The 12,049-nt window shown below is 52.5% G+C and overlaps 1 protein-coding gene across 3 annotated transcripts in view; it reads left to right on the top strand.

Moving 5' to 3' along the window:
* MYO18B (myosin XVIIIB) overlaps positions 1-12,049 on the top strand; it is a 255,506-nt gene that overhangs the window by 169,222 nt on the left and 74,235 nt on the right. For all 3 annotated transcript variants that reach the window (XM_027050907.2, XM_027050908.2, XM_027050910.2), the window contains 4 exons: positions 6,662-6,775; positions 8,052-8,168; positions 10,633-10,716; positions 11,795-11,932. In XM_027050907.2, the coding sequence (XP_026906708.2) occupies positions 6,662-6,775; positions 8,052-8,168; positions 10,633-10,716; positions 11,795-11,932 (453 nt within the window). The remainder of the gene's footprint in view (positions 1-6,661; positions 6,776-8,051; positions 8,169-10,632; positions 10,717-11,794; positions 11,933-12,049) is intronic.

The raw sequence follows: 12,049 nt of genomic DNA, 5'->3' as shown, positions 1-12,049 counted from the left end.
TATTTTATTTATTTTGTGTGTGAGAGAGAGAGAGAGAGAGAGAGGATCCCAAGCGGGCTCTGCGCTAACAGCGCAGAGCCCGATGTGGGGCTCGAACTCGCAAACCGTGAGATCATGACCTGAGCCAAAATCAAGAGTCAGACACTTAACGGACTGAGTCACCCAGGCGCCCCTGCCACCAGTGGCTTTGAGTGTTGACTCTGTGGCTGACAGCGCCTTCCGGGCTTGGCCAGATCTAGATTCTCCAACCACGTCATTGCGAATGTTTTTCCTGCCTCAGCACCTTTGATGTCACTTTATATTCTCAGGCCGTCTCTTCTTTCCTGCTGGGAAGGACTGCCAGACACTCCGACCTCACATCCTGCATCACAAAGAACCAACTTCGTTCCTATAGTCTCCCCCAAATCCCGGTGTCTTCTAGGCTCTTACCCCACAGCTAAGCGCGCTGGCGAACGGGAAGTGGTGTTCTGATTGGCTGGGCGGAGTCACATGCCCTTCTCAGCGCTTGCTAGGGGAGGGTCAGCTCTATCAGATACACTTGGACATCTGGGGGATGGGCATTTTTTTTTTTTTTTTGCAGGGGAGATGGGGTGCCGCTATCAAAAGAAGGGAGATTGGGGCACCTGGGTGGCTCGGTCGGTTAAGCGTCCGACTTGAGCTCAGGTCATGATCTCGGGGTCCATGAGTTCGAGCCCCGCGTCGGGCGCTGTGCTGACCGCTCGGAGCCTGGAGCCTGCTTCCGATTCTGTGTCTCCTTCTCTCTCTGCCCCTCCCCCGCTCATGCTCTGTCTCGGTCTCAAAAATAAATAAACATTAAGAAAAAAATTTTTTTAAAAAGAAGGGAGATTAAATGCTGTGCAGACGCATCGCAGAATTTCCCCCATAAAACATCCGTCATGGGCACCACTGTTACTGGAGGAATGCAGTGCAATGGCTCAGACTGGGTGTCATATTCCAGGTCTGCCACTTAGCACTTGTGAGACCTTCAGTAAGTCCTTGACCTCTCTATCCTAAGTTTCCTCGACTGTAACAACAAGAATGGTTATTGACCCTACTTCAGAGTGTCATTGTGAAGGATAAATGAGTTCATACAGTAAAAGTTCTCAGAGCAGTGCCTGGTACAGGTAAGAGCTCATCTTCATAATCCATGTGCATGGCAGCCCCTAGGCTTGTGCAGTGCACAACGAATACAACTGTACTCAGCAGTCCTGCTCAATGAAAATACGGACCATTATTTTCCCCATTTTGTGAATGGGAAAATGAAAGCTCAGAGAGGCTAAGTCACTTGCTGAAGGTCGTAGGCTCATAGATAGAAATTTGGGATTGGACCCCGATTCTGCCTGACCATTGGGTGTGCTCTTTAAAATTTTTTTTTTCCAACGTTTTTATTTATTTTTGGGACAGAGAGAGACAGAGCATGAACGGGGGAGGGGCAGAGAGAGAGGGAGACACAGAATCGGAAACAGGCTCCAGGCTCCGAGCCATCAGCCCAGAGCCTGACGCGGGGCTCGAACTCACGGACCGCGAGATGGTGACCTGGCTGAAGTCGGACGCTTAACTGACTGCACCACCCAGGCGCCCCACCATTGGGTGTGCTCTTAACCACCAGGCAATGCTGTGGTAACGATGAATGTCCCACCTCGTGGTGGATGAGAGGCCATATTGGGAGAACGCACTGCCAGCCCCGTCTTTTGGTGAAAAGTGCTCAGAGCAGTGCCTGGCACAGAGTAAGAGTTGGTCATAACCAACGTCCATGACATCCCTTGTCCAGATTCATGCAGTGCTTTGATCTGTCATTTCCTCTTGCCCGGGAGAGCACCAGGCTTCAAGGACCTTCAGGGCTCTCCCACAATCCCTGGAGAGTCAGGACCTCACCAGAACAAAGCTAGGAAGCCCTTAGTTCATGCACACGGTCAGGAAGCACATTCCCACCTGTAGCTATAGCGTAGAGAAGACTCCTAGGTCAAGGGGCCGGGACAGAAATGATACCCTGCCTGGATGCCCCCCTTTCTGAATTCGAGCAGATTCCAGGGAAGGGCGCTCGATTGAATGACACCGTGTGCAGGAGGAAGAGAAGCTTCCAGTCATGGAAGGCATTGGGTGCTTTGTTCCATATACCTTTAGTACCGTTGTGTTGGTTTTACGAAAAACTAGATTTGGAGGAGAAAAGAAAACATGAACGTGTATGAAAATCAAGTCCGTTGTCTCATTGGGAGCGTGTTGGGGGCCCAGCCCCAAGACAAGTCTGGAGAGAGAAGATTGTCCCCCGAACCCTCTCCGCCCTGCATCTTGGAGGTCTGGCAGGGAACCGCCCCAGTGGGCTCGTCCACGCAGAAGATGGTGACGCAGAGCCGAAAGGTGTGAGGTGTCCCCTGCCCCCTGGGATCCTCAGTGCTTACACTGGCTACAAGGACAGGAGAGTGGACCCCCATAACCCTTCCTGAGGGGAGTCCTGGCTGCCCAACTCCCTTCTGCTCTCTGACTGCTCCTCCTGGAGTGCCTCCCGGGAAGGGAGGGCGTTTTCCAAGCAGCGTTGGGCTGTGTCACTCCCCCGAAAGGTCTGATCTCAGCCCCAGCATGACTTGCCACCCGACTTCATAAAAACGTCACTCAAACAGCCCCCATATGGAAATAACGTGCGGTGAGTTATTCTTACGCCGGGTCATCCATAATGGAAAATCAGCCCGAGATGTCCCTGTATTTCTTCCCGCTCCCTAAAGTGTAATAAATTGACATTTTTAAAGCTCGGCATTTAGATGGCTTGTCAGCGGCAGCCCGGAGCCTGCCCGGTGGGGGCCTCGGGCTGGCGGGCGGCTTCTGGTTTTGCCCCTCCAGATCCTACTGGCTTGTGTGCCTCAGGTGGGCCCCCTGCCTCCTCCCTCCCTGGTCTGCCAGGAAGCCTGAAGTTCCTCCCTGCGATGGTGGGAGCCGAGGCCCTGCCTCACCCTGGTGGCAAGAACCTGACATTCTTTCTGTCATTCTCCTTGCCTCCAAAACGGGGTTAAAAACACCCATTTCGGGGCACCCGGCTGGCTCAGTCAGTTACGCGTCCAACCCTTGATTTCGGCTCAGGTCATGATCTCACGGTTTGTGGGATCGAGCCCCGTTTCAGGCTCTGCGCTGACAGTGCGGAGCCTGCTTGGGGTTCTCTCTCTCCCTCTCTCTTTCTCTGCCCCTCCCCTGCTTGTGCACGCACGCACTCTCTCTCAAAATAAATAAATTAAAAAAAAAAACAAACCTTTCTTAGGCTGTTAAAGGGAATGAAAGGGGCAAACAGGAGTGACAACTGCCATTACTATTTGAGGGGTTTCTCACTGCCATACACGGTGCTAAGCACTCCCAGGGTCTCACTCACTCACTACGCAGGACTCTGTAGTGATACGGCTCTGCCCAGTTTACGGGTGAGGAAACTGAGGCACGAGGTCACATGACCAAGTGAGAAAGGCCGATCCTCCAGACCTGGCTCTATGCCCAAGCTCTGACCCCCACACGTGGTGGGAGCTGGCACTTCGCAAGCGCCAGTAAGTGTTGGTTTCGTTCCTCGTCCCTCGGGGATGAACGTGTTTATCTCCGGGAGGCTCCTCGGTGCCAGGAGGCTCCGGGGATGATGCGTGTTTCCTCGGTCCCACCGACCACAGGGATTCAACCCCCGAGTTCTGTTCCATTGTCTCTGACTGATCCAGCCCCCGGCCTGGTCCAGGCCGTCGTGACACTGCCCGGGGGGCTCCCATTGGAACACCAAGCCACTGGGTCAACCATTCACTCTGCAACCGAGCTTTCTCTTTCTCTTAATCCGCCCTCCCCGCGCGGTCCAGACTTTCCAGAGAGTTCTTTTCATGAGGGGCGGTGGAGCCCAGCAATGAAGAGCTTGGACTCTGGAGTCGGACGCACCAGGCTTCTCTGCTGACCGGCTGCGTGACCGCTGGGCAAGGCCTCTTCGCTCTGTGAGCGTCGGTGTCCTCATATATCAGCCAGTCCTAATGGAGGTACCCTGCTCTCAAGAGCTCTTACGGGGCTTTTCTGAAGCAAGACGGAGAAAGCACAGCGCCCTGGAAATGGTCCCCAGACAACGGTAGCAGGTGCAGCTGTTCATGCCAAAACCCATCGGGGCCAAGATGATCCTATCCCAAACCCAGCAGGAGCTAAGAATAACCCCAATAGCCATGCCCGTCTCTGTCCGGGGAGGCTCTGAGGGCCAGGGCACCGTGCTGCCAAAACCCTCAGCCCAGGTCGGGAACTGCTGTCCTTGTCTTTGGAACCACGCTGTTCCGTTCCTGACAGTGGCTGTGGCTCGCCTCTTGGCCCCGGGCCACGCAACTTGGCCTGGCAACAGGGCCCTGTGTGATTCCTCCCTCCCTTCCACTGTTAGTTATCTGACGTCATCTCCCAGGACGGCCTACCAGCTCCTGCCCGCCCAGACTTTTTCTTCTTTGCACATACCACGGTGTGTCCTCATCGGCTGCCCTCCTTCCAGTTGTGTCCGCTAAAGCCCATCCTGCCCACAGCAGCCAGGGGTAGATCATGCCACCCTCCTCCTCTTGCTCCACCAGAGGTTCCCTACTGACCGAGGTCGGTTCACTAGCTTCACCAATGTGCCCCTTGCCCCATCTGCTACTTCAGCACCCCGTCCCCCTCCTCCCTGTACAGCTGTCCAGCCACACTGGCTCCCTTTCTGTCCCTCAGCACCGCTTCCGCTTTTGTTTTTGTTCCTGTCTCAGGACCTTTGCACCAGCTACTTCCTCCACTCAGGGCACTCTTCTTCTTAGATATGTACATGGCTGCATCTTTCAGGTCTTAGCTTAAATGCTTCTCCTTAGTGAGGCCTCCAACTCCTGCGAGAACCAGGGCCTGGCCTTGCCCTGCCACCTCCGTGCCTTGCCCAGAGGCCCCTGGAGCCTCCTGCAGGAAGATAAGACGTCTCACCTCCTCTGTCGATGATGCTCTGACAATGCCTCCACATCACACTCCATGCGCCTCAGCTGTCCCACCCAGGGAAACGGGCTGTCCCCCACCGAGCCCACTGCAGGAATACATTGTTCTTGGGGTCTTGGAAAATGGGAGTTTTGTGGATGGTGGCTGCCGGCAGTGGGGTGGGGCTAGAACTAGAGATGCCAGTGTGAGAAAGCTCAGGGCCTCGATTTCCCCACGTGTATAATGGGATAATAGCCGTGCACACCTCACAGATGAGGATTACGAGGGAAAATGAGAGTAGTACCTTTCCCGGAGCACTTGACCGGAGATGTGTGAATCATTGGTGATCTCCATTGTCCCCGCCTTCCGTTGCCATTAGCATCATTCTAACATCTGGGCTGAGCTCCGGATATCCTGAGGAAGGTATTCTCTGCCCAGTTGGGAAGGAGATAAAAATGATCCCGGACGGGCTCTTGGCCAGTTGTCCTGGGGTGGCCTCCACCTTGGCTCAGCTGTTTTCCTTTTACAGATCAATAGGGCCCCTTCACTTACTCAGTGGCCTTAGGGATCAGAGATTGTATGCATGTCATTTCATGAGGACTCCAGCTTGCATTTTTGTTCTGTCTTGTGAGCACGCACCTTAATATTATTAACTGTTTTGGAGGGACCGTGGCTTGGCAGTGAGAAAATCTGCGAGTCTGGACAATATCGAGTGGCATCTTCACTCCTTGCAGCTGTGTGACCTCAGGCAAGGCACTGTCCCTCTCTGAGCCCTGAGTGTTTTCCTCGGGCGATCTCTAAGGGTGTTTTCTGCTCAGAGATTCTAGGGTTCGGAAATCAAGGGGAAACTGACACGTGCAGAATGGACTTAGGGTTTGTGCCCGGATGTGGTTTTCTCCAACAGGGAAAGTCTGTCTTCTGGGGCCATGGGAGATAGTTGTACCTATTTTGATGGCCCCACTTTGCTAAGATAAGAGGCCTACTGTGTGCCGGTGGGTGAACATCAGATGAGACAGAAAAGGGTGAGAAAGAGAAACTTTGTTTAGGTCAGTGGCTCTTAACCTTCAAGAACCCAGGAAAAATGCTTACATGGCAAATATGTTGCATACCATTTAGAGGGGGTTTACAATTCTGAAATCTGGTTAATAAACATCTACTTGGCAAGTTCCCACTGACTTTTGAGCACCTCCTCCAGAAGGCCTTCCCCGGTTTCATCCTGTGTTCCCAGTGTCTCCATGGCTTTCTTCCTGTGCTCCTCAGGGAGGCTGTCCCTGCCTGTCTTCCCCACAGCGGGTGGGAAGGGCCCAGGCTGACTGCTCTCTGCCTGCACTAAGTGGGTGTCAGCAAATATTTGTTGAGCAGAGCTGGGGACCAGCTACTGGCACTGAAGCGGGCTAGCCTGATTTCATGGGACAGTGCCTGTTCAATTTTGAGTATCTCAGAGCCTGGCCATCTCAGATGCAAACACGTTCTCCTCCCCTCATTGTGGGTTGATGAATAGCTGTGAAGACAGACGGGAGGAGAAGATCGTCTGTAAATTATTCCACCACTTGGGAGGGGCTGGGCTGGGCTGGAGGGGAAGGACATTCAAGGAGGCGGCATCACGAGGCTTTTCCCTTCCCTTCCCTCCCATTCTCTTCCCTCCCCTCCCCTCCCTCCCTCCCCTCCTCCCCTCCCCTCCCCTCCCTTCTCCTCCGTTCCCTTCCTTCCCCTCCCTCCCCTTCCCTTCTTATTCCCCTGCCTGGTGCAGCTGGAGCAGAGTGAAGCCAAGTGTGAAGATGCTTTGAAGACCCAGAAGGCGCTGACTGCGGACCTGGAGAGTATGCACAGCGAGCTGGAGAACATGACCCGGAATAAGAGCCTGGTACCTGCCCCTTCCTAGAGTTGCGGGGACCTGGGGCCAGCATAGGGCTCTGGGAACTAGCATGGGACCACTGTGTACTCAGCACTACCAGAGGGGCCGAGGGCACTTACTGCAGACTTGCCGGGTCAACACTCTGAGAGAGCAGGCATCCTATTATGAGCTGAGCACTATAAAGCTATAAGGGCATATGTGAGGATCAACTATGTGTTCATCTCCCCAAAGGTAGTCAAGGAAACTTGTTGTAGACCGACTGTGTGCTCAGCACTGTGGGGATGCATTCATTGTGAGCCTACTGTTTGCTCAGTACCCTGGCTGGGAACAAAACTGTCTGTGGTGTGCCCATAGTGTGCTCACCACGTGAGTGGTCCCAGGCACCTGTTGTAGCCCTACTGTGTGCTCACCATCATAACAGGGGACTTGGGCATTACATTTGGGTTACTGCATATTCATTCTTACACGTGGAGACAAGGGCATCCCTCATGGGCCCTCTTAGGCTCACTCCTCTAAGGTACCCAGCCATCTATTAGGAACCTACTATGTGCTCACCACTGAATGGGGGAAATGAACATATATTATGAATCTAATATATGGGTGAAAATTGGGTGTGCATTTCTAAGTGCCCTGTCTGGGTGTACAAGGTTGACTTAAATTTTTACTCCGCATCTAAAATTCCGAAGTTTAGGTATAGCCACAGATTCATAGGCAAAAGCTTGTCTCCAGATCCCTGTTGGACCCTTTAAGGGGAACTTACCACAAACATTCACACACACACACACACACACACACGAATGTACACACTCACCTACAAAATCGCCGGACACGCACACAAAATAAATGCCCTCATAGGTAAAATATGCATCTAATTTTATCCATCCGCCCAATTATCTATTTACAGAGCACCTGCTGTATGTAGGCCGAGTGCTGGGGATGTCTCTGTGAACAGAACAAAGTCCCGGTTCTCGCGGAGATTACAGGGGTTTGCACTCACACTGTGTCCCAGGCGCATTTAAAATGGACATAACATGTAATCCCGTGTGGGCTTACATGGACACACGTCCGTCCACATAGACACACGCTGCCCTGTTACACATGCACATGCACGCACACACACCCAGAGCTGTCACTGACACCCCCACGGCCAGCCTCTCAGGTAGACGGTCACTCCTCTGATGCACGCACAGGCGAGCCCCCGCACTTTGCTCCTCATCGGGCCCCTGCTGTCGTCCTCCCAACCACCCTTCTACCTCCACCCCACCACTGTCCTGCCTCCTGCCAGGTGGATGAGCAGCTATGCCGGCTGCAGTTTGAGAGGGCTGACCTGCTGAAGCGCCTCGATGAGGACCAGGACGACCTGAACGACCTCATGCAGAAGCACAAGGACCTCATTGCTCAGGTAGCCACGGAAAGTGGAAGGAGGCTTGGTGGCCTTGGGCAGGGGAGGCGGGAGATATTGCCAGGGGGATGTGGTTGGGCCCCTCCTCTCTGGTCTGAGGACCTTGGAGGGGTAAATGCCACAAGGATAAATAGGGATTGTGAAATTTTGTGGGGTCCTGATAGAGGAGGATGTCACCCTCAGATGGGCATGCATTATTGGAAGACATCTCCACCAAGAAAAGTTTTGATTTATTTATACACCTATCTACACATTCACCCACCCGCATGCCCTTTTTATATATCCATCAAAATACTCATCCATCCACCATTCTTCTGCTCATTGGTCCACTCATTCACTTATCCCCAATTTTTATCCACCCGTCTACCATCCACCCAGCTATTTACCCATCCATCCAGCCACTCACCTATCCATCTCTCCATCCCTCCCTCCCTCCATCCATCCATCCACCCATCCATCCATCCATCCATCCATCCATCATCCACCCATCCATCCGTCCATCCATCCATCCATCCATCTCTCCACCCACTTACCCATTCATCACCCATCCACCTATCCTCATTTTATCCACCCATCTACCCATCCACCCATCTACCCGCCCATCTGTCCACGCACCCACCCAGCCACTCACCTGTCCCTCTATCCATCCATCCATCCCTCCCTCCACCCACTTACCCATTCATCACCCATCTACCTATCCATTCACCCTTCCATCTATTCATCTACCACTCCATACATCTATTGAGATATCCGTTCATTTATCTAATATTTACTGTGCCCCCATCATGTGTTAGGTACCATGTCAAATGCCAAGGATGCCATGTTGGGCAAAAGCACATCCCATTCCTGCGTGCACGTGGCTCCCAGTTTCATGAGCTGGGCAGACGTTCTCACATAATCACCCAGAACAGAGGGAATGTTTGCAAACTGAGCTGACAGTCCAGAAAGGAAATGAGCATGGTTCTGGGACTCCTGACTGAGGTTAGAGGTCAGGGAAGCCTTCCCTGAGGAGGTGGCCCTCAGATGGAGATCCAAATGAGAAACAGGAGTCAGTGAGCTTGAATGGGATAGTGAGGGTGCAGGAAATGTTCCAGGCAGAAGGAACAGCACATGCAAAGGGCTGGGATGGTGAATTTGAGAGCCTGGCAGGAGGCCAGCGAGGGGAGTGTGGTGCAAGATGAGTTTGGCAAGGCCAGCAGAGCAGGGGCTTGGGGGCCGAGATGAGTTTGAATTTTACCCTCTGTGTGATGGGAATCATTGGCAAGTTTTTTCAGGGGCACGAGCAGGAGAGAGAGGATCAGCCAGGATGCCACCCCTGGACGCACTTGTCTTGTCCTACGCTGGATCCCAGAGTCTAGAAAGAGTGCCTGGTGTGGAATAGGGCACCCAGTAAACAGCCGGTGAATGAATGAAGACTGTGGCTGGCTTGTACTGGGGAGGCAGAGTGGACATGGGCGAGGGATGGACCCAGGAGGCAATCAGGAGGCATAGTGGCAGGCTGGGGCACGGCAGAGGCTTGGGGGTGGAGCTGACAGATGAGTGAGGGCATCCCTGGCAGATTTCTGATCTGCATAACGGGGAAGATAGCCCCTCCAGGAGTAATGAGCATCATCCCCACATTGTACCCCAGAGGGGACCCGTGGTACAGTGCCTACCAGGCTTCAGGTGCATCTTACCAAGATGGGATCCGTGGGAATTTCTGCTAAACAAGGAATAACGGTAACAAAAATAACCACTGATACATTTCACCAACATTAAAACAGCCATCACCAAAATAGCCTATGCCATCTTCCACCTTTGTGAATCACACCTATTTGGGGTCAGAAGGGAAATTTCTTCATTTGGTCAGTTACAAAAGCAGGGTACTCCTATACGCATTATAAATAATTTACATAATACATAACATGCAGGAAATAGAAAGTGAGGGGGTCTGCCTTCCCCCTGGAATCCCTCTCTTTGGAGATAATCATGCTTAACAGTTTGGTTCTACTTTTTTTTTTTTAAAAGATCTTTATAGTCTCCACCGCATTTAATCTCTGAACAAACCCTGCGTGGAGGAGCTAAGCAGAGACTATCAGCCCATTTTATAGACGGGGATACTGAGGTGCAGAGAGGGCAAGGCCAAGTCTAGAATCCCAGTCACTTGACACGCAAGAGTTCTCTTCCCTCAGTATCTGGCCCTCTGTGGCCAGCTGTGGCCAGCCCATTTCTGTCTGGGCTCTCAAGGGTATAGAACAGCATGCCGGCAGTTGACCAAAGCAATCGGCTTATATAACGGGAGTGACTCAGCGGACATTGAGACGAACAATGTCGGAAGGATGTGAGCAGTAACTTTCTGGAACGAGCCATTGTGTCACAGGTTCTGAGAGTCTTAGACATCTGGGGGTGGGGAGAAGGGATTTCCAGCAGTAGTTTCCCCGCAAAGCCTCAAGGTGACATTTTTTTTTTTTTTTTGTCTCACCAGTCTGCTACTGACATTGGGCAGATCCAAGACCTACAGCTGCAGCTGGAGGAAGCCAAGAAGGAGAAACAGAAACTTCAAGAACAAGTATGTGCTCAGAGCCGCCACAGTGCGGAGACGAAGGGTTCCCTCTGGGACCTCCCAGTTTGGATCCCGGAAACTGTCACTCACTCATTCATTCATCCATTCACTCAACTTCGGTTGTGCACCAAAGGAGTTGAGAACGATCCCAGCAGACACACACACACACACACACACACACACACACACACGCTGACTTTTGCTCATGCCAGTGTGGCATCCAAAGATGTCCTGTGCAGTGAAACTCATCAGCCATTCAGTGCAAGAGTTTCCCCCTCTGAGAAATGGTTCCAAGGGGAAAGGGATGGTCTGTGCAAGACAGGACCATTGTCCTTTGTGAAATCTTCCTTTGAAGCCATATTTCCTCCAAATGCCCCTGAATTTCACTCATTAGCTAGGGCTGCTATCATCCATGGGATTCTCAAAGCGCTTCTAAGGTCTGTCGCCTGTGCCTGCTTAGAGTTTCTGTCGAAATGACAGAACCTCAAGCAAATGTCCATGGGGATGAGTAATACCAAATACCACAAAAATAATAGCAGCAGTAGGCATCTGTTGGGTATTAATCATATACCAGGCGCTAATCGCCTTCAATCCTCGGACAAAAAAAAGGAAAGAAAGAAAGAAAGGAAAAAAAGAAAAAGAAAAAGAAAGAAAGAATGAGCTCATGGAAGGGACCCGGCCTGCCCAGGTGCATCCGGCTGGAGAGTGGCAGAGCCTGGCTTTGAAGTCTGGTATATATGCTTGGCTCCCAAGCCCACTTCTGGTTGCGTCCTTGGGTGCCAAAGCTCGCGGCTCACACGCTGGCTTTGCCCCCTTAGCAGAGCAGGGAAAGGAGGTAAGCAAAGCAGTGACTGAGTCTTGTGTTGGACGTGGAAGACACAGGAAACATCACCTCCAGCATCTGAGACGCAGGGGCAGGGTCTGGCATGAGGGGATCGGCAGTTGGCACTTGTGTCTTTAACATGTATCACCAGAGCCAGGAAGGAGGCCGTGGCAATGGGCCTGGGGCTGAGTCTGGCATATGTCTCCATTCTGGGACTCAGGGCCAGCAGGTGGCCAATGGATCTTTTGGGCTCGTTCCCAGCTGCAGGTGGCCCAGATGCGCATTGAGTACCTGGAACAGTCCACCGTGGATCGAGCCATTGTCAGCAGGCAGGAGGCAGTCATCTGTGACCTGGAGAACAAGACGGAGTTCCAGAAAGTGCAGATTAAGAGATTTGAGGTATGCGTGGACATGTAAATATTGCTCGTGCCTAGAGCCGTGGGGCTTTCGTGTAAGCTCCGTCTGTCCTCTGACCGTCCCTCCATCCACGCATGCCTTTCTCTGGATACACATTCC

This window comes from Acinonyx jubatus, chromosome D3, assembly GCF_027475565.1.
Source record: "Acinonyx jubatus isolate Ajub_Pintada_27869175 chromosome D3, VMU_Ajub_asm_v1.0, whole genome shotgun sequence".
NCBI classification, from domain to species: Eukaryota; Metazoa; Chordata; class Mammalia; order Carnivora; family Felidae; genus Acinonyx; species Acinonyx jubatus.
Note: the sequence above shows the minus strand (reverse complement) of the source record. Positions and strands in the feature narration are given on the sequence as shown.